Below are 21986 nucleotides of genomic sequence, written 5' to 3'. Positions count from 1 at the left end.
GGAGGTCTCTTCCTCTCCAAAACAAATGGACTTCTTAATTTCAACCAGTAAAAACCCTGAATAAAGCAGTTTGTGTTAAAAATCTATGTTTTCCCAATGTAGTTTGGCTCGTAGCCCAGGGGCTGCTGATGCCAAAATGCAAATGACCCTATCTGGAGCCAGAAACATGGCGACCTCTGTAGTCGAGGACCTGCTTCCTGTGTAGATACAAACGTCTCATTTTAAGGTAACAAAAACACAGTGATTCTTAGTTTCAGGTGATTAAACACTAAAGAACACTTCGCTGTGTTCCCTTTCTGCTCCCTAAATCCTTCACACTGAATCTTTACAGTCAGTGCATAATTACAGAGTCATTTTGTGAAAGCTTGAGTGTCATAATGATCATCTCAGTGGGAGGGGCCTAACCAGCGAGGTGTAAATTACAGCATCAGATCAGCCTGTGTCTGTGCCATCACACATCAAACATGTAAGAGCACGGTTTAGTGGTCCAAACAGATGTTTTACTGAACTTTGAAGTGTGCAGATACACACACACACACACACACACACACACACACACACACACACACACACACACTCAGGCAGAGTTATGTGTGATGTTTAAAATTAGAACTCAGATTTACGCCCCTCCTTCGGATGCCGCTTTCATAGATGTCGAACGTACGACTGAGCCAAACACAACAGACTCACCGGCTTTTGACATAAGCAAATTTATTGTTCTTGCTCCGTGTGCGGTGTTACATAAACATGTAGTGGTGTAAGTCTGCTCACCGTGTGAAAAGGACTGTACAGGAAGTACTAAAGATTTCATGTCTGAGCTGGAAACTGTGTGGGTGGGTGAGTTTTAGGAAACTGTGCCAAGACACAGCCGAGCCAAGTCACAACTCATCGTTTGGCGCTGTATGTACATACATACCATGTGATATTATTTACACACACTCTCTGCACTCACACACACTCTGACACACACAAGCTCCAAGTCCCTGACACGTTTACTGTAAGACTGTCACATAAAATAAAAAAGGCCACAGAGCGCCCTTCTAACCCGTCGACAGCTCAGGCTCCGCCCCTTCCTGTGGGAACAGGGATGGTAGATTTATAAGTCTGGACGCTCCTTTGAGGTTCCTCAAAGTTTCCACCCACTCCCACAGCTGCAGAGTGGACACGGCGTCACAGGGACGTTATATCTATATAACAAAGCAGCCGGTCAGAGCGCGTACCAAACCCACTCTGACTCAAAGCACTGCATGTTCCAGGTTAGAGAGGATCAGTGTCAGCACTGAGCATGACTGCAACACATCTACTGTATCATCATCTGAGGAGGCTTTAAGGCAGAAACCACAGAGCTGGAGACACAATGTTTATCATCAAGTGTTGTTAAAGGGACCTAAAATGAAGCAAACACTGACCAATCAGAGCAGGAGGAGGTCTTAAAGACACAGGCGCTATAACGGAGACAGATGGTGAATACAGGCGCTTCAGCAGAGACAATATGAGGAAAATAAAGTGTTTTTGTTCAAATAAAAACTTAAAATACAAGTCTGAGCAAAACAGGTCGCCTTTAACGGTTCAGATGCTGGTGATATTTTAAATTTTAATATTTATTATTGTCAACACAGAGACCAAAACCAACAATGTATTGATCAAACTATCAAATATTTCCTGTGCATTCAACACCTGATAGCGCTCACTCCTCTGTGCCACAGAGCCCTGTTAGACACACATCAATGAGCCACACCGCAGCACTGCAACTATCTGTTATTTTAATTTCAGATTAATCGTTTGGTCACAACAAAATGCCTGAGAAGGGGAAAAAAAAAATCCTGTCACAACTTCCTAAAGTCAAAGGTGACATCTTTAGATTCTTAGTAATCAATAAATCATCATCTGTTTCAGCTTCACTGTAAGTACTCGCTACAGCTTTAAATGTGTTAATCCGCAGCTGAAAATAGTCCCAATCAAATTTATGGTTTTCTCATATTTAAGTTTAGTTTCCTAAAAACCACAGAGTCCAACTGCTTCAGCAAACTCCTTATAATTAAACTTTATATTAAGACGTAGAAGATGTAGCGTCGGTTGTCGTCTACGATGACACGCTACACAACATTAAACGATGGATTATCGCGTACGACACTTGTTGTCTTTCATGATCCGAGCTGACACGTACGATGCTGCGTCATGCTATAATCACCTGTGATATGGTGTAGTCTGAACCCCACATTAGTCTAGCTCACAGTGATGTTTGTCAGTTTACCGCTCAGACGCAAAGTGGCATGACAGAGCACCCGACGACATACAACCTGCAGCTTCTACTATCGTCATCTTCCTGTTTCAGTAACAACTTTAACTTTTCTTTTTAAACTCTGAGCACAAAATTAAGTTCTTTGTGAAAAAATATTTGCCTCATCACAGTTATTAGAGGAGGGCTCTACAGATTTACACCTTCAGTAGGAAACAAAAATGTTCTGAGCGCCACAGAGACGACCACATGTTTGGTTTCGGTCTGTTCATGGGATGTGTTAACAGGAAGTCAAATACAGAGTCACACCAGCTGTAGTCTTTAAGGGTTCAGAGGCTGAGCGGTGAGTCGGTACCCTGCGATCAGATCCAGAGAAGGGAGTGCAACTGGAGCATACAATAACCCACACACACACACTCACACGCACACACTCACACTGAAGAAAATTTAAATCTTTATGAGACTTGACTCTTAATATTCTCTGTGCAAGATGAGGGTAAGACGTCTATTGCTTAGTAAATGTTAGTAGTACCACGATGTCGTCAGAGCCACCTTCACAAATATGTGCTTTTACTAATCCCATGAAGTTGAAAGTATCTGGAGTGACATATTTTCTGAGGCCTGTTGGGTGCAAAGTTTATACTGAGAAAAGGCATTTTAGTGTTTATAAAAATATACAAATATAAGCCAATGTTGTGCGGCTCTGTACACAGCCTGCCTGCTGGGTTTATGTGTTATTGGAGTGATGGTGTCCATGAGTCTGTTTCTCTTGTGTAACTGCAGACAAACTCACCGCTAACTCTACTCTCTCTTCCTCTCTGTCTAAACAACACCAAGGAGTTCATGCTTCGTCGCTCCTCCACCGGCCGCCGCTGCCGTCAGTGAAAAACACACAGAAGAAGAAAAAAGAAGTCACGCTGCGTCTGTGTGGTTAGGCTTGAATCTCCCGCGTAAAGAAAAGAAAAGGCCACAGAGTCCCCCCTCGCACACGCAGTCTAGTTCATGTCACTGGTGTTGTAGCCGTGCAGAGGGATGAGTGTGTTCAGTCCGCCGTCCACCTCGGGCCCCGTCCTCCAGGGATCTGTTTGTCGGACCGGTCCTGCCGCGCCCCGTGCTGAGGGATCAGTGGACCCCTCCGTTGTAGGACTTCCCGTACATGTTGAAATCCGTTTCGACAAAGTGTGTGGTGACAGGCTGCTTGTACAGAGGGTTGGAGGCCTGAGGGTGAGACAGGAGACAGGAAGTCACACAGCGGCACGAGATGAGAGCTTTAAACTCTACATGAGAAAGTCCAGGGTTCTAAAACACAGGCCCTGCTCATATTAGCTTATTGTAGATACGATGATATCAGCATGTAAGAAACTACAGTACAGAAAACCAACAGCATGTCTTCATAACACAATTCTACCTCCAGAGCAGGAACGTGATGGTGAGGAAATGAAGAGTTGATTATTTTGGGCATTTAACAATAACAAATATTTCCCAGTGATGCTCAGTGTCTGTGGCGTCAGATGAAGTCACTGCTGATGCAAACATTTTCTGCTCCTGCAGCTTCACATTAAAAACATTCAACTGGCGAAACAGGAGTTTTACTATGGAGGAGTCGCAGGAAATGCAAAATGTTTGTCACTGTTAATTTGATTATTCATCAAAAATGCATCTACAAAAAAAGACGATGGTCATTTTTGTCATTTGTTGACGGTGGATAAGTTTGAAATATTGCAAGAAATAATCGGTCAGATGAAGAGCTGCAGGTGACGGGCTGCACACCTCAAACTTCTAGGTCATTTTAAGGCCAATATGGATGATGATGATGATGATGATGATGATGATGATGCTATTATATACAATATCCCAGAAGCAAAATAGGTGTGATGGGGCTGCCATATAACACAACAGCATCTGCCTCTAGTGTGACATATAACAAACACGTCATAAACAAGAACAATCACTTAGCGTCCCTGTTATATGGCGCCTGATCTTGTCCTCTGCTCGGAGGGTAAGGAGCTCCTGAACCTCACTGTTTTCACAGTTTGTAGAAATCCTCAGCCGCTGCTCTTTGTCATTGAGTTAGCTGCTAACTGCTACTGTTTAAATCTCCCGCAGTGAGCTGCACACGACACACTGTCAAAACGTCACACACCCCGCCCATAACCCCGTCCTGCTCGCTGTCCCATTTGTACAGACATCTTTTCAGAGTTGTTTCTACCTTCGTTCCCTGCTCAGAGGTGAGAAAACTCTGTCGCCCCATTGAGCAATCACACCTTATATACAGCACAACGAGGCGGCATAACGGTGCCATATTCTCGTCTTTAACGAGCAGTGTAAAAGAGGCTAATGATGGTGTAAAACAGTCAAGCAGGTTTTTCAACTATCGTGTATCCCCGCAACCACAGGAGGTCCGTGAGCATACAGTCGTAAATGTGCACATGAAATATGGCTGACTGGTCTAGTAGTTTGTGAGATTAGCTGCTGACAGACAGAAATATTCTGTCACACTTTTATTTTCAAACAAAGGCAAAAAAAAGTAATATGAAAAACAACATCAGCTGAAAATCAAAACTGAATTATTTCACTCTCAACATTTCGCCGTGGTTACTACTGTTTCATGAAAAAATATTTCAGGACATTTTCAGCGTCTTCCTGAGGTATGAATTTAGTCACTTGTGTCTTGTGTAGTGTTGGAATTTCCTCTCTGATTCTGTTCTGTGATTTGTTTGTGGCTGTAATTTGTGGTGTTTTATGAGCATCATATTTTTACTTGACACTCTTCCTTATAATGAAAACAAGGCACCAGAACAACATTTCACAGATGAGGATGCTCGTCCTTACCATCTCATATCGGGCTCGTGAGCGTGCACTCTGGAAGCGTGCAAACTCTCTCCGGTCATGAATGGTGATGACCAACTTCCAGGCAGCGAGCAGCACCACCCCCACCAGCAGGATGCTGCCGACCACTGCGAGCAGCACCGTCAGAGCATCGGGCCCGGCGGCACACTCTGACACAGGAAGAGGAACATTAGAATCCCAACAGTCAGCGGCGCTCTGACAGCTTGGTATTTTCCTGACCTTTAAATTCACTGTCTGTGTGGTGTTTGGTGCCCAGTGCAGAGCGCACAGCACAGCAGGGAGGAGAGGAGCCAACAGCAGGGAGTTCATTCAAAATCATTTTAAATATCAAAATATATTTAAGTGATGTGTCCAGATCTAATCACTAACAGCAATCAAAACAGCAGTTTCAGTGGATGTAAACGGACGGTGTGAAGATGCCCTGAGTGGTGAAACTGCAGCCTGTCTCACTGCTGCTGGCTGCAGTGCTGACGCCCAGCACTGAATCAATTTCAGAAATTGTTCTCTGTTAGTCACTCAGACACAAACACTTGAAAACAGAGTCCAGGCTGGAAAATACCAAACTTACTCTTGAATCATCAAATGCAAGATTTTCGGTTACAAGCCAAGAACAAGAATCTAAATGTTTAAACATGTCACAGTTTGATCTGAATCTGTGTCTGACATTTGGTGAAGTCATGAAGAAGTCATCAACTCATGTGCAGCCAGTTTTAGTTAAAGTCTGAGTCTGTGCTTTAATGTGACAGCTTCACAGTTTGCAGCCAACATGGAGGTAAAAAACCAAAACTAGATCTGAGGTCAGGAGCAGAGACTGTTGGACCTTTAAAAGTTGTGCTGGGTGATGTTTAATAATCACAAACACAGTCTGCAGGCTGCTGGCTGTGAGCAGGTTAAAGAGGAGGACGTGTTTGGAGCACTGACCTGGCTCTTTGAGAGCTGTGAGGATGGATTGTCCACTGGCGTGCTCAGAATACGTGAACTTCATGACACAGTCGTTGTCTGTCTTATAGAGACAAAGCACAGCGCCGGGCTCATCCGTTCCTGGAAGGGAAGGAGAGGAAAACAGAAACATGCTGAGTTTAAACCAGAAGGAAAAATAATAAGAGTTTTGCTGAAGTGTTTATCTGGATCAGTTAAAATCATCTTCAAGTTCATTTCTGCAGCTTTTTACTTTTTTGTTTTTACACGACAAATGACTGAAAAACAAAACAAAAAACCTCCCACACACCCCGTTACTGGATTAATGCGCCCAAAAGACGCCCAAAACAAAATGGCGCCCTCGTCACTGTATGAGTATTAAAATAAATATGTAACTAAGCAAAATGTGTCACTGTGTATAACTTTATTTTTTGAGTTAATAATTATGAGAGAGGTGCCTCCTTCATTTGCTCGAGCACCTGCCCACCAAAAATGTCTGTGCACTGATTTGAAGCTCAGTTCTGGTGATGAATCCTGGAGGAAGCATCTGTCACACATGATGTGTTCAAGGACTGTCTGAAATTTGGGAATTCAACAATAATTTCTGTTTTTAGAGTTTCTGGCTCTGACGAATGTTTTAATTTTGGCATTTACTCTTTTAACTCTGACTCTCTTAAACATTTATTACTTGTTTCTTTAATTTGTTTACATCTTTAGCTCCATTGAACGCACTCTGATCTTGTAGTTGCACTTTGAATTTTGTTTTTGTGTGTAAAGCAGTTTGTAAACTTGTTTTTGAAGGGCGCTATATAAATAAAGTTTGTTATTAATATTTAGCTTTTTAGAAATCATGCCTTTTGTACCCACCAGCAGGTTTTGGTGTCAGAGTATTAAAAATAAATACAAAAAAAAACAACTATTTAAAGTTGCATGTCTCCCCTCTGAGCCAAAATAAAAATATATATCCCCTGTTCTGCAGCACCTCCTCCTCTCTGACAAATAAGGAACAGTCCCTTAGGGAAAATAATTTCTGACGGGACAAGTATCCATCTACATCTCTGAGTTTTATTCATTCCTTCTCTCTGCAGGACCTCGTGTTCTCCTGCTGCTCTGGGGGACACTTTATCAGATTATCGTTGATATTATCTGTCGAGCTTTGGCTTCAGATTCTGTGAGAAATGAAGAAAAAATGAGGAGAAGCTGAGGAGGAATCAGCTGCTGAGGGAAAAACAGAACACACTTGTGAGCGGTTGTCACATAGCCTAAATTTCCTTGCTGTGAAATCATAGCTGAGACGCAGATATCCTGCGTGCCCTTGTTTTCAGTCAATCTTCATCACCCAAAAAGACTCAGAAGCTCACAGGGGAGGGTGAGGTCACGCTGCCCCTGGTCCACCCCTCCCTGCACCCCCCCCCCCCCCTCCTCCTCCTCTCCATCAGCTCCTCCTCCTCCTATTTCATGCACAAAGTATCTGGAATGTACATGTGGAGTCCATTAAGGCCAGTCAGATGGCTGAACTCGTTGGGAATGCTATGAAACACGTCAGATCTGGGCCAGGGCCACACTGGGCCAAAATGGAGCGCTCTTATAATAGTCTCTGGAACTAAACACACAACCAACAGACTCTTCTTTCTCCTCTGTGAGACGCCGCGCAGCATCACAGTGCCGTGAAGGCCATAAATCACTGTGAGCTTATTAATGCATTCCTAAACATCTCCTGAATGTTTCCCTCCAGGCTGCCAGCAACATAAAGCTTTATACGGTACCTACAAACACTCAGAGTGGGACTGAGCTCCACCTGACGCTGCTGCTGCTTTTTAAAGCAACACCTGAAGGAGACGATGCTTTGGAGCAGGGTTTGTTTAGTGGGTGGATTGTCTCTCAGCTCAGATTTTAGACCTGAATGGACTGAACTCTTTAAACCAGATGAGAGGGTGAAATGTAGTTGAGGGTGTGTGTTGTTTCCTGCTGAGTGGAGTGTGTGTTTTGAGCTGTGAGCTGCCCAGAGTGACACCTGCTATATAATAACATCAGGGCTGACCGCTGCTCACTGGGTGTGATTTCATTATTGAATTAGAGAATGTGTGTGAGGTGTTAAACAGGAAAAGATGTGAAGCAGTGAAGCCCCGACCGACCGACCACAGAGAGCTGAGCATTAACAACAACGATCAATGGCTCATAGTCTCAAGTACATTTAGGGAGTGTCAGACGCTACTTTGATGGTTAAACGGTGCATAATGTGGGCGTATTTACACTTTAATAAATCATAGGTGTGTTTTGGGCGCAACTTGAATTCAACCAATCAGAGTGTCATCTCCCATTTCCTTTATAAACTAGGTGAGCCTGCACCTGGTGCGCTGCTGTTTGCTGCTATTGGAAAATTGAAGAAGCAAGCGTTTTCTGCTGAGTGACGCAGTCAGAGCTGTGATGTCACTGCAGCAAATATAGTGGGACATTTAAAACTATAGTGCGTAACTTCTACAGGTCTGTAAATGTCCGTTTCACCCAAGCCACTACTAGAGGAGATGACACAATGCTGATTAAGCCGATCGGCTCCTCTAACATCTCGCGGTATTTTTCAATATATATCATTTTTAGTTTGCGTGTCGACCGGCGACATTCCTGCGTTGGCGCACAGGAAATGAAGGGCAGGAGGAGGAAGAGCGGAAAGTGTCACAGCAAGAGGTAGAGCTCAGGTAGAAAGAGAAAGCAACATGGTGGAGAAGCGGCCGAGACACGTTTCAGAAGTGGATCCTACCACAAAGAAAAAGCCTGGACGTTGGGCTGAAGGTCTGTTAGCAAAGAAGGAAAGTGACCGACGGAGAAGGCAAACAAGGATTTGTATTGGCGTCGCTTTTCCTCGGTGGAGAGCCCTGAAGGAAGAAACTGGGCTGAGGGCAGACACGGATGTTGCCTTGCTGCTGTTGGATAAGTAAGTGACTTGGTTTATAATTATATTATGAGTAGTATGTGTTGCTGTTACATGTACTGGACCTAGTACTTTATTATTTTCTTGGAAATGGTGCTATGAACGTAATGTAATGTTAGCAGCCTGGTGTTCGCCACGTTGTGTAGCATTGTGTACACGGTGTGTGGCGACTGGCGAGTGTTACTCTGTGTACATGGAAGTGCCGCTGGCTTATTAGTTGTAATAACGCATTATCCGCTGGGAGGCGACAGAAGTTACGCACTATAGCTTTAACAGATCTGCACAATTAACTGAAATAGTATTGAAATATACGGCAAAGTGAAATATTCAAATCACAGCAGCTGCAATTCTTCGATAAGGTAAAATGTGTCACAACACACTGTTATCACAGACGCACTGTGATGCTGCTGCAACTATCATGTGCACTGTGCACCTGTGCAAGAGGAGGAAACTCTTTATACCAGCAGGCGACAGGTGTCTGAAGTCATCATTCAAAAAGGAAAACTGAGAGACGGACAGGACGGATTCAAGTCGCTAGTTAGTTAGCACATTAACAACACAACCTGTTGAAAGAAAAAATGATATTTTCCGTTTGTTAGTGAACAATAACAGAAACAGTTACACTGTTTTTGCTGAAGAGCTCAACGGCTAAAAAATAAATCTTACTGAATATAAAAAGTCTGTTTGGATCTCACTCCCTCTTGACTTGAGTCATGTGTTTGCTTTCTTCTGTGTCTCTTCTCGTGCACTGAGCTGAGCTGACAATTAGAGTGATTTCACTCACCGGCGGGCTCCACCAGCTCCACCAGCACCGCCACCGAGTCAACAGACTAAATCAGCCAAAAATCAGCCAGCGAGGGCCAAAAGTGAAGGACGCACTGAAAGAACTCGGGTGACAGACTCACTGACGGCCTGACATTGACCATCGGCCTGATGTGTCAGAGCCCTTAATGGAGATTTGGACAGCAGCGTCATTATCATGTCAATACTGTAACAACAGAGTGTGTGTGTGTGAACCTGCCTCTACAGGCACATTCTACAGATGGTGTTCCTCCCACTAACAACTGAGCCCAGGCTAAATAACTGTCCTTTAATTCAAGATATTGCATCATAAATCTGTGGTGTGTCTACACAGTGTGTAGTGACACAGTCTCCTACACACCAGGACTAAAGTAATTACTAAAATCAAACAGAAAATGAATGTGATCACAATAACATGTCACGATACGACACATTCTTCACTCCATCTTGTTATTACTCCAGTATGCGTGTGTAAATATTGAAGTGTGTGTGCTTGAGCCTGGTGTGAGAGTTAATATTTACTGTATCCCATCAGACTTGTTAACATGTCACATTAAAGCAGAGATTTACTGGACTCTGGCTCAGCTCCACAACAACAACATGAAGAGTCTAATAAAACGTGACAGAGGAAGAAGAACGGGATGTGAAGACGCCACAGATGTAAATACTTGTCTCTGCCATCCAGCTGTGTGTGTGTGTGTGTGTGTGTGTGTGTGTGTGTTTACTCACTGAGGGTCTCCACAGTGATGATTTCATCCTTGCACAGGCGCTGGCACGTCTGGTTGTCTGCGAGACGTCCTGAGTCGAAAAGCCGGCACTCGATACACTCCCTGAACCAGAGGAGAGGAAGTCCAATGGAAAAGACGAGGACACACTTCTACTCAAATATTTCAAAAATGCTTCTTTGATCTTTATTTATGAGCTAGAAAGAACTCAGAGAGCACAAAGCTGCACCAGGGCTGCACAGCCTTTAAACTAATTTTAATGCTGTTTGTTAGTTTTACTGGCTCAGCTGACAACATGTCGCCTGTTCTTTATTAAAACACTCTCAGGTTCTCTGCTGTGAAGTGTCAGCAGGTGGAAAGCAGGTGAACAGAGCACCACGAGGCCTGATACCATAACTACTTTTGTTGGATGATATACTGTCCCAGACATAACTGCAATAAATTATGTGATTGTCATTTTGAGACCATTTTATGCCTCTGATGTGATGGTAATGCTAGTTCACAAATTCAAAGAGCAATGACATTTTAATTTTTACGAATGTTCAGACATTGGAATTAGAAAATTGAAAAAATATTTAACATATTTGGAAAAAGAAAACTAAATATAAAAGCACAGTGCTTTTCATGGGATAAACACAACATTACTCAGTTTGAGAATTAAAGCAAAATTTGGCCACAAAAACAAAATCAGGTGATGCCTCTCTTGGGACCAATAGACAAGCTCAGTGAAGCTTCAGGAACGCAGCGATTGCCTCCATAATTCGGCTGCTGTGCTGCAGTCGTCTCCTGACGATGGACGGCCGGAGAGTCGGGTGGTTTGTTAGTAGATTTACGCAGTGGAGGAAGTGAAGTGAAATTTTTGGAGGGTAACACCACAAACACCAGATTTTTTGGCTCATTGCCAGAGGTTAAAAAACAAATGACTATCAGGACTGTGTCTCTTTGGCTCCAAAAGTGCAGCTGCAGGCGACAGGTGAGTTGAGGTGGGACTAACACACCCAGATCATGTGACTCCTGCATGTATACAGTCAATCAGACCCAAACTGGCCGAGGCGCTCTGAGCATGCTCCACAGTTTCCGTCCCGGGCTTTGACCCGGAAGTCCAATAGCATTAAATGTGTAAGAGACAGCTTGACTTTTTGGACGGACCAAATGTACAGAGCTGTAAAGTTGTCCACCATGGTACCAGTTAGCTGCTAGTTTCCTCCAGGTGCTCTGACAGGTTCTCCCTGTGTCAGTGTGGGTTTCCTCCAGGTGCTCTGACATGTTCTCCCTGTGTCAGTGTGGGTTTCCTCCAGGTGCTCTGACATGTTCTCCCTGTGTCAGCGTGGGTTTCCTCCAGGTGCTCCAGCTTCCTCCCACAGTCCAAAGACATGCAGGTTAATTGGTGACTCTAAATTGTCCGTAGGTGTGAATGTGAGTGTGAATGGTTGTCTGTCTCTATGTGTCAGCCCTGTGATAGTCGGGCGACCTGTCCAGGGTGAACCCTGCCTCTCACTCAGTGCCAGCTGGGATAGGCTCCAGCCATGCTGTGTTGTTTTAATTTTCTTCAGACTCATGACAGTAGACAGGGGTGGAGGGGAAAAAGGGAGAATCACTGCACCAGCGGGGAAAACCCTGCTGTTCTATCTGTCATCATCTCGGCCAAAATGTTGGTGACATTCTCATGTAGAAAAATAATCATGCATGTCAACACAACGGGCAACACTGAGTTTAGGAAAAGGATCACGGTCATGTTCATATATCATGTACAGTAAGTTTATATCACAGTTATCGTGACAGGCCTGTGCAGCATGAATAATAAACTGCAGCCACTGATTCTGACTCCTGATGTTTGACTGTGCTTCAGTCTGTGATCCTGCTGCTTGGACCTGAATGTCTTTATTTTGTTTGTGCTATAGATAATGAGATGCTGTCCAACTTCAGCACGTACAGACACTCCTCTTTCCTTGGATATTACACACTCAGTTTCCGGTTTATTAGGAACACCTTACAGTCTGATACAACAGTCCTGCAGTGACTCCTGAAAGTTATAAATGTGTCTTTTTGATATCCTGCTCTCTAAACACACTACAGTAAAACATAAACCTCACAGTGCAGGTAACAAACTGTAAATTAAGGATGCGTGTACACCTGTAAATGCCTCTTGCTGTTAGTATACAAAGTTTGTCTCCTGCTCAGCTTCTTTTGTCTCAAACACCTACTAGCTGGCCGTACAAGTGCAGCACACACAGCTGACACAGCAGCGATGACCTGCCTCTAAACTCAGGTTGGGGGTTAAAGGTCGGTCCATAAAGATCGCCACTGCCTTGGCAAACTGGAGCCATGTGTACGTAAGGAGGGCTGCTGATAGGACACAGCAGATTTTCTGTCCTCACAGGAGACTGTCTTCTTTACTAGACGTCTGATAGGCATTTAACTCTGACCTCAAAGACCCTGAGCGACCACACTGAGAGATGCAAGTTCAAACGGTGGGGCAACAGTTTAATTTTTTAAGGTCACAAATGGTATGAGAGTTATCTGGACAAGCCTGTAATGACTTCATCATCAAAGCTGAGATAAGTCCATCAGAGGGTGAGTTATGTGACGGTCTGACTCTGGTTTTGGACCTGATCTGTTTGAGGGTTTGACCTTTTCCCTGCTCGGCTGACTGCGTCTCATCACTGCAGACGTTTAAAGCATCATTAAAACACACGTGTTGATGCCTCATAGTTTAGTCTTTTTGTCTCCATCAGTGGTGTGAAGTGCTCGTTGCAGTTTGATGTGACGTTACCTTTTGGTGCCGCAGGCGTCAGGGCAGGTGGGGCACTTCTCACAGGTGTCTCCAAAGGCTCCTGGCTCGGTGCACTGACAGCGGCCGCACATGCAGTTTCCTCGCCCGCTGCACATCTGCCCGTCGTCTGAGATGCAGGACGACGTCTCTGTAGAGCAGTTACAGTTGTCTCCGATGTAACCAGCATGGCATTTACACTCCCCACAGTGACATTCTCCGTGACCTGGGAGAGAAGAACAGAGCAGGTCAGCATAGTCATTCACTGGGACAGTTATAACATGATACCATCCAGGTACACTTAAAAACATAGAGGGATACAAGTGGGAACAACAGGGGCTGAAAAATGAAGCCAACGCACAAGTGCAAAAAACTGCAGTTCCTCTAATGTCCACTTGAAGCTGGTTCTGAGAGAGAGTCAATCCTCTTAGACCCCTATGTTAAAATGTCTAACTTTACAGCAGAAATAAACATGTTTATTAACATGCTAAAGTGCCTTCATGACATTCACAAATGGATGTCACAAAACTCCCTGCAGCTTAATCTCAAAAATATATTTCCAGGATCAGATCATTCCTTTCCAACAAACATCTGGGAACTGTTATTCATGCATTCATAACCAGTTGACTAGATTATTGTGATTCCTTGCTTTCTGGCATCAGTCAAAATTCCTTCTCATGCCTCCAGCTCATCCAAAACTGCTGCCAGAATCTTGACTCAGACTAGAGTGTGATGACCACATCACACCAATCCTGGCGTCCCTCCTCTGGTGACCTGCTGCTTTTAATATTGATTTTAAGATTTAACTGAGATTACTTACAGAGAGGCCTCACTCCAAGTTATATAACTGATCTTTTATTGCCCTATGTTCCTTCTCACACCTTGTGCCCTCTACACCCTGAGTAGGTGTAGGGTGTGGTTCAGGAAAGGCTCTCTGAGTCAGGTCCACCTCTCGCTCCTCCACAGCTCCACCCTCTTTTCCAAATATGGTCACTTCTGGCTCCAAAAATCCAAACTGCCAAAACTGAGGCTTCTAAAGGGGACTTCACAAACCAGTGGGTGACTTTGTCCATTATTTTTATGATCAAATACCTTCATATTCACACTTTGTGCAACTTCCCATAAAGAGAATTATAAATACACCACGGGATCACACCAGTGGCCAATCCAGAGCCAGCTGAGAGCAGCTGCATGCACAAAAACCAAAAAGGCAGAGTGCAAACTTTATTTAAATTACAGCCTGGCGGGCAGCACAGATTTGGCCCACAACAGGACACCGGGTGGCCCACCGACCATTTTCTAATTCACAAAATAATGATTCAAGTCTGGAGTGCGAAAACAGCATCAACATAGAGCTTGTTTAGACTGGCCCCTGGCCTCCTGTCATTTTGCAAAAGTGGCCCCCTGCAAAGGCAAGCTGAGTATCCCTGCTGACGTCCTGTCTCTTCACCTGCACAAACCTCACCCAGTTACAAAATTAGCTCCGCTTTATTTTTCCCCTGTTGGGGAAACCATACACTCAGTGTCCTGACAAAACAGAATTTGTGCAACCTGCACAAACAGAATCCTTCAACATGATGAAGATGATAAAATACAAAGCCAATCTACTGATAAGTACCAGCTCATGACAGCTCACAACCACTAATGCCTACTACTGCGCAATGTGCTGAGGCAGAGTCAAGTACGACTCCCACCGTTACGTAATATGACACGTCTGATGTCTGATGCTAAAAAAGAGCCATTTTAGAAGCATTGCTTAGAATGGTTTAATTTCCTTTGAAATTCCGCCCTAATGTCTTTTTAAACATATAAAATCCTGCATTAATTTTTCATATGGCCATTTTTCAGCAAAGATTCAGTATGAATTTTGCAAAAACATTAATGTGCAAGTTGCTTTTTAAGGGTTTTAAAGGTTGGAATCAACATAACTAATTAATCTGTATGATGTTATAACAGATCCACTCTTCTGGTTTTAGTTTTTCCACCAGATTTTGGAGTCTGGCTGCAGAAATTTGCTTCATAAATCCTGAAGATGTTTGACGGAGTTGAGGTGAGGATTATGCACAGAACAGTCCTCCACATTAAACCATTTCTTTATGGAACTGTCTGTGTGCTCAGCTGTGCTGTCATGTTGAAAAAGAGCCGCCAGTAGCAAAGAGTTGTTTGAAAAAATCCAATTATGTGCTGCAGCATTAAGATTTATTTCAGCTGGAGCTGAGAAGCTGAACCAAAACATGAAAAACAGGCCCAGACCTGAGGTACACACGGGCGTCCGGATACTTTTGGCCACATAAAGTATGACAAAATTTGACGAGAGGCAACAAGTGCTGTGAAGAAAAGTGCTGCCAGTGTCCAGATATCTGTGATCTGAAACAACATCAGTGTTCTCTGTCTGAACACAAACACACACACACACACACACACACACACACACACACACACACACACACACACAGAGTCAAGCTCAGTTTCTTCTTCCTCAGAGAACCATCTAACCTTCCAGGGCAGCAGTGAACAGCTGGAGCAGCTGGAGCTTCACAGCGCCGAGCTAATCCACGTCCACACAGAGCAAACTGCCCCTTTGTGCCACACGCATTAACTTGTTATCTGCGCTGGGATAACACCAACAGAAGGCAACTCTTTGGGGGAAAGCTGCGTCCCATCAGGTCTTGTTGAAGCTCTGATTGGTCTCGGTCTTCTGTGTGAGCGCTCTCCCTGTGCAGACCAGAGCGATCCCTGATGGAGGGAGGACAGCAGCTGTAATCAGGGAAGCGTTACTTGACAAGCTTGTTTCACACTAGTTGTTCCAAGACCTTCCACAAAGACAGCATTCATTAGGCTGCTATCTCAGCTGGGTAAGGAGTGGACAGACAGGAGATGGGCGCACTTTATCAAGGACAGGCTGCAGGCGGATCTAATCAACAATTCATGGTCTGTATTAGAAGAAATGTGCGGAACAATAGCAGGAAGAAAACATCAGTACTGTGATGTGTTGGACATACGAGGGCAGCTGCTGGTCATTAGACCCTCAGAGGACGGCTGGTGATGATCCTGCAGAGGCAAACTGTTCTAACAGAAGTCCCAACTGGATCTGAGCTGCTGTAAAAAGTAACATGTGGCTTCGTTATGGAGCCCAGAGACCACCAAAGCCCTGTGAAAACCACAAAGTGTTTTGGGAACAATTCTCAATGTGGACATCAGGAATCATTAATTCAATTAATGCATGACAAATTAATTAATTCTCTGGTTCCAGCTTCTTCACTGGGAGGATTTGCTGCTTTTCTTTGTGTGATGTGACAAGAAACCAAACACCTTCAGGTTTTGGACTGTCAACGATGGCTTTGTGAACTTGTGAAGGGAATTCTTATCTGAGTTCAAGTATCTTGGGGTGGTGGAGAAGGAGCCGTGCCAGAAGTCAAAGCTCTCAATTTACTGGTCCATCTACGTCCCAACCCTCACCTACGGTCATGAACTTTTGACATAAAGAATGAGGTCACAGATACAAGCAGCCAAAATGAGTTTCCTCCGATGGGAAGCTGAGATCAGCCTTAGAGATAGGAGGGAACTCGGAGTAGAGCCACTGCTGCTCCCATCAAAAGGTGCCAGTTGAGGAGGTTCAGGAATTTGATTCAGGACGTTTTCCAGGCACATCAAAACCAGTAGGAGGCCTCGGACAGACCCAGAACACACCAGAGGGATCTCATTTGGCCTGGGAACACCTCCAGATCCCCCAGGAGGAGTTGGAAAGTGTTCCTGGGGAGAGGGACGTCTGGATAACCTTGATAAGCGGCTGAAAATGGATGGATGATGAGAATCTTTCACCATTTTCTGACATCTTTTAGTTAGACCAGTGGTTCCAAACCGGTCCAGCAACAGAGTCTAGATTTTTCCTTTTTCAAGTTTATTATATGGAGAGAATCGTACTTGGTTTGTCCGTGTTGTTGAGTTAGTCTGCAGTCTCTGACAAGTAGCTGTCCATTAGTCACTCACTCTGCAGCAAGACACAGCACCTCCAAATAAAGACTGTTTTTTTTACAAACATGTTCGTGAGTCACTTACGGTCCATTCAGAGTGGACCTGCGCCCCGCTTTTGGAACACGACCCACCAGGTGGGAAACACTGTTATAGACCATACAATTAAATAACTAGAATTAAACTAATTGTTAGTTGCAGCCAAGGGTCAACCTCCAGGGCTGAATAATTAAGACACCATGGAAAAAAACTGCAGTTCCTCTAATGTCCACTTGAGGGTGTCTCCGAGAGTGAGTCAGTCCCAACAGACGCCCCATATTAAAATGCTCAACTGCAGAAATAAACATGTTTACAGCCTGGTACAAAAAATAGTTTGTGTCTCTATAACTAATTTCAACATTCACGACAGATGTACGAGGGTAAAGTTTTATAGAACACACCTGTTTACATTTAATTGAAGCTTATAGATATGTATAACTCGGGGCACGGCCGCTGCGAATGACAGGTGGTGCTGTCCATTGACAAGTTGCTACAGCAGTGAAAACGCTGGTTAGTCTCATGCTGACAGGTCAGTCATGTGTTTGTCAAATCATAAACCTTTCAGAAAAATTAATTAATCAATCAACAATTATTTTTCCGATAACTGTGATTACATTTCCATTTCTGAACACTTCTAATAGAAACACAGTGAAAACAGAATTATGATGTGAGGTAGGAGTAAAGACTGTAAGGACTGAGGAGAAACTGGGTCACAAACTAATGAAATCACTGTTTGTCTGTGTAGGAGTGGCTCCCTCTCCTCCGGTCCAACATGCACTCATGACAGTCGGGGATCAGAACCATCAGATGGTGCTGCCACTTGACCTCAGACACAGAAGAACACAGGCTGTGATTAAACCCAGATTCTCAACGAGGTCACGGAGACTTCTCCAAATGAACAGGAAGCGTTCAGTTCAATCATGAACCCAGCGGTCAGGGTTGTGTAACAAACTGCCTGGAGTCACAGACGCGCTGTAAATTCTTCCTGGGTTTTTTTCATCCCCTCCTAATAATGCATTTTTGGTTCATTTTTAAAAGGTGGAAAAACTGAGACTGATCTAATTACCTCCTATTTTATAAGAGTCTGGTGCACCACTCCCAAACCTCAGCCGGTGGAGGCTGACATGATGAGTGGCATTTGGCTGAGTCATGGTACCAATCCTGGGAACGTGTCCTTAAATGACACTGCTGTTGTTCCTGCTTCTGCTCCTGCTTGGGCATTCAGACGGTGAGAAGTGTTTTTTATGGGAGGGTTTGGGGAGGATAGAAGAAGTGCAAGTGCAGCTGCTTTGACATCGGCTTACTGTACAACAAGTCCTGACGAGCTGCTCCCAGGTCTGCTGTCTACACACACTCTGCTCACTGTAGATTATACATGCCTGCGTATTTGTTCCACCTTAGTTTGGGAAGGAGCTGCCTGGTGTTCTCCTGCACTGCTTTCTGCATCTTTAAAGCTGCACAGATCTACAGAGTGTTGTAGAGTCTTTCAGCTCACACCTATTTCTGTTTTGTTTCAGATTCACTGTTGTTTCCTGCAGCAGCGAGCCGCTAATCAGACAAAGTCAGTGACTAGCTGGTGAACACAACGAAGCATTCAGCAGCTAAAGAGCCAAATATGTCCCTCAGGAGAAGGTGGAGACCAAAACAGAGCAACAAGGAGAGGGAACATTGGACCGACATTTGCAAGGTGAAAACTAATGATGCTTCAAGTATTCTGGACATGAACTAAAACGTCACAATAAGGTCACAATGAAAACCATAAAAAACTACAAATACCCTTTAACTGTGATGTTGTTTTTGTGGGCGGAGCTTGAATGAAGGCAAAACAGTTGTCCAAGACATTAGCTGGTGCTAGCTAGCAAGTTCTGTTGGCTTGTTTTGGACAATGGAGAAAGATGATGTGAGTGGTGCGTTTGGAAACACTCATTCTGAGTGTGGGAGCGCACTCTGACACAAATTGGACCGTTCATAAATTCGGAGCGCTGTCTGAATGTAGCGTTGGGTTATCCAGAGCACGGCACTCTCAGAGTGGCAGAGCGCACTCTGGACACTCTGTCTGTGGAGACGGAGCAGCAGAGCGACAACAACCACTGACTTTCACCCGGGAAGCTGCTGTTCACTTCCTGTAAGATTGTAAAGCCAAACCCTGTTCTTTTTACCTAAACCCAACCACGTGTGTGTGTTGAAGGTTCAGTTGGTGGTGTTGTACTGTTGTAGTGCTTTTATTTTGAAGAGATTGTATGCAAACTGTACATTTCCTGTGACAACAGAAGTGTATTTTGAAAACAGACAATGCATGTAACAGGCTGAAGTTGACACGGCGTCCCAGAACGTCAACAACCAACACACCCAGGGTACCTTGGACGTCATATGTGGACGTGCAAAGTCCATGACCAAACGTTGACATGTGACGAGGTCACAGTGAGGATGAGTTGCACATTACAACATGCTCAAAGCTTATTATGGGATTTTTGCCCAATGAAGCAAAAATAAAACTGTCTGTCGCAGCTTTACGGCGACAAAGGTTAATATGACATCAGGACAAACACAATTCTGACCTGAATTAATTTGTTTTTATACAACGTATTTGCATTAATAGGCCCAGTAACCAAAAGCAAAGAGTTAACGTACTTCCACTGAAGCCTCAAACCCAACAACCTCTTATCCACATGGGGCTATCTGACTCTGCAGAATAATGCCCTGGTTACAAGATCCCGATATGCTGATGGTATAAAAGCAGCCTGAGTGAACCAGCTCAGCTACAGCCAGGTACTGACTCTTTATCTGGATCCTGATAGCTTCAGGCTCACAACACCTCACTTAAGATAAACTGGCATCCTGACAGAGAAGAACACCAGCACTCAGCACGGCAGCAGCTCACATTCGATAACCATCAACATGCCTTACAACAGATGTTTGGAGCAAGTGCATGAGCTCTTTACCCACCATTCCTTTCTCTTACTGAGCTGCCAAGTCGCTCCATTTCTTTCTCTTGGCTGCGCTGTCGGGGCATTTTGATTCGCTGCTCGACTGTGAGATTAAACACCGCTGGTGATAAACACAGCTGTGGCAGAGGAGGAGATATGGAATGTGTTCAGATCCTTCAGAGCTGTGACATTCCTCTTTTGACTCGCAACTTTTCCATGACGTTCCTCAAGACATTCAGTCAGCTCGGACAGGCTGCCCAGATGAGGCCAAAGAGTCGTTCAAGACAAATCAAACTGAGAATTTGACCTCTTACAGGAGGTGCTTCCTCTTTTCTGAATAATGCATCTTGTCAAACAATCCAGTCCCGTCTTACAGACACAGTATGTGACCACAAAGCTGATTGTTCCAGCGATCTGTTTGCTCTGTTAGCCGTCAGATCAGAAGAGACAAGAGTGATATGGAAGTATATTGATGCACTCAGTCTGCAATTCATCATTTAAGATTGCAAGAGATTCCTGTGCATGGGAGGACAGAGTCATGAGCATGACAGATGATTTAGCGTGCTCAGGGTGTTGGGTAACATTTGAGACCATCTGAAGTCAACAAAACAGCTGGAGGAATGATCAGCATTACAAATATGACTCTGCTCATACTAATATGTGCACTCAGTAGCACTCACAGTTTCATATCTTTCTGTCATCAGTATACTTCCACACAGTGACAAGTGTAGCAGAGAATGAGCAAACTGAAGCAGACACCGGGCTGTCAGAGAGCTCAGCCTTCTGCAGCAGAGTCTCCCTCATGCTGCTCTCTTCCTCTGCAGAGCGGATTACAGCTCACTGAGTTAATTCACATGTTGCATCACGATTGCAAAGCAGGATGAAAAAAAAGAATAAAAACCAGAGAGTATAGTCTAGTTCTCATTTAAAGATATAAATTCTGTACAATAATATGTGGAGGAGATGTCTTTAAAGTGCTCAAAGAAAATAACTAGAATTGCCGCCTTGCAGTTGTACACTGAGGTGAAGGAGATAACCGAGTCTGAGACACCCAGGGTTAATGTCACAAAAGCCGCTGGGAAACAACGTGATGTGCTTCTAAAAACACCTTACCTATTGATTCAGGCATAATGTAAATCTGACTGTGGGGAACAGTTTGAGAAGAGCTGTGTAAGATGTGAAATACTCTTCCTCTTATATCTCCAACTAGTGAAGCATCGCCCCCCTAAAACGCAGCATATGAATTATGGGCTGTATTCTGTCAGACTGCTGCCTTCAAAGGCACAATTACGGGATAAAGAATATATTTTTTCCTAACCCGAGCCAGCAGCAGACTCAGAGCAGAGACAGACTGTATGTAGATGCATTCCCACATTTTCTGCCTGGAGACATGCTGGGTTTCAACATCACATTTAAACAGGCCTCTGTAAATATTTGGAGATTATATGAAGAGGAAATGAGCTGTTGGGTTATTTTTAGAGGGATAGCTGTTGCACCATATCATGCAAATGTGCCAGACGGGGAGAGCTTGGCTCTGGAAACAAAACTAATGCGGCCTTTTTCATGAAAGCCTTCAAAATAAACTAAATGTTCCCCGAGCAAATTATATCTGACATCTGGAAGCAACAGCCCTCTGTGCATATCCAAATATTTCCCATATGCAGTGTTACAGTGTACAGAGAAGCGTCAGACACATCATCCTCTCTGCTGCGTGTTCTGTGCAGGAAACTGAGGGTGAGATGGACGGGACGCAGATGTGTAATCCGTCAGATGTCTACAAACTCAGTCCCAGTTGTTTCAGAGCTGCTGGGGAATC

At 44.2% G+C, this 21986-nt stretch overlaps 1 protein-coding gene across 1 annotated transcript in view; it reads right to left on the bottom strand.

The window, feature by feature from the left end:
* Positions 1-694: 694 nt before the first annotated feature.
* itgb5 (integrin, beta 5) overlaps positions 695-21986 on the bottom strand; it is a 74714-nt gene continuing 53422 nt past the window's right edge. Inside the window, exons 12-16 of the mRNA XM_078174745.1 lie at positions 13236-13458; positions 10467-10567; positions 6011-6130; positions 5072-5238; positions 695-3457 (exon numbers count right to left, since the gene is read on the bottom strand). Coding sequence (XP_078030871.1) covers positions 3362-3457; positions 5072-5238; positions 6011-6130; positions 10467-10567; positions 13236-13458 — 707 coding nt within the window. The 3' untranslated portion in view covers positions 695-3361. The remainder of the gene's footprint in view (positions 3458-5071; positions 5239-6010; positions 6131-10466; positions 10568-13235; positions 13459-21986) is intronic.

This window comes from Epinephelus lanceolatus, chromosome 14 (assembly GCF_041903045.1).
Source record: "Epinephelus lanceolatus isolate andai-2023 chromosome 14, ASM4190304v1, whole genome shotgun sequence".
Lineage (NCBI taxonomy): Eukaryota > Metazoa > Chordata > Actinopteri > Perciformes > Serranidae > Epinephelus > Epinephelus lanceolatus.
Note: the sequence above shows the minus strand (reverse complement) of the source record. Positions and strands in the feature narration are given on the sequence as shown.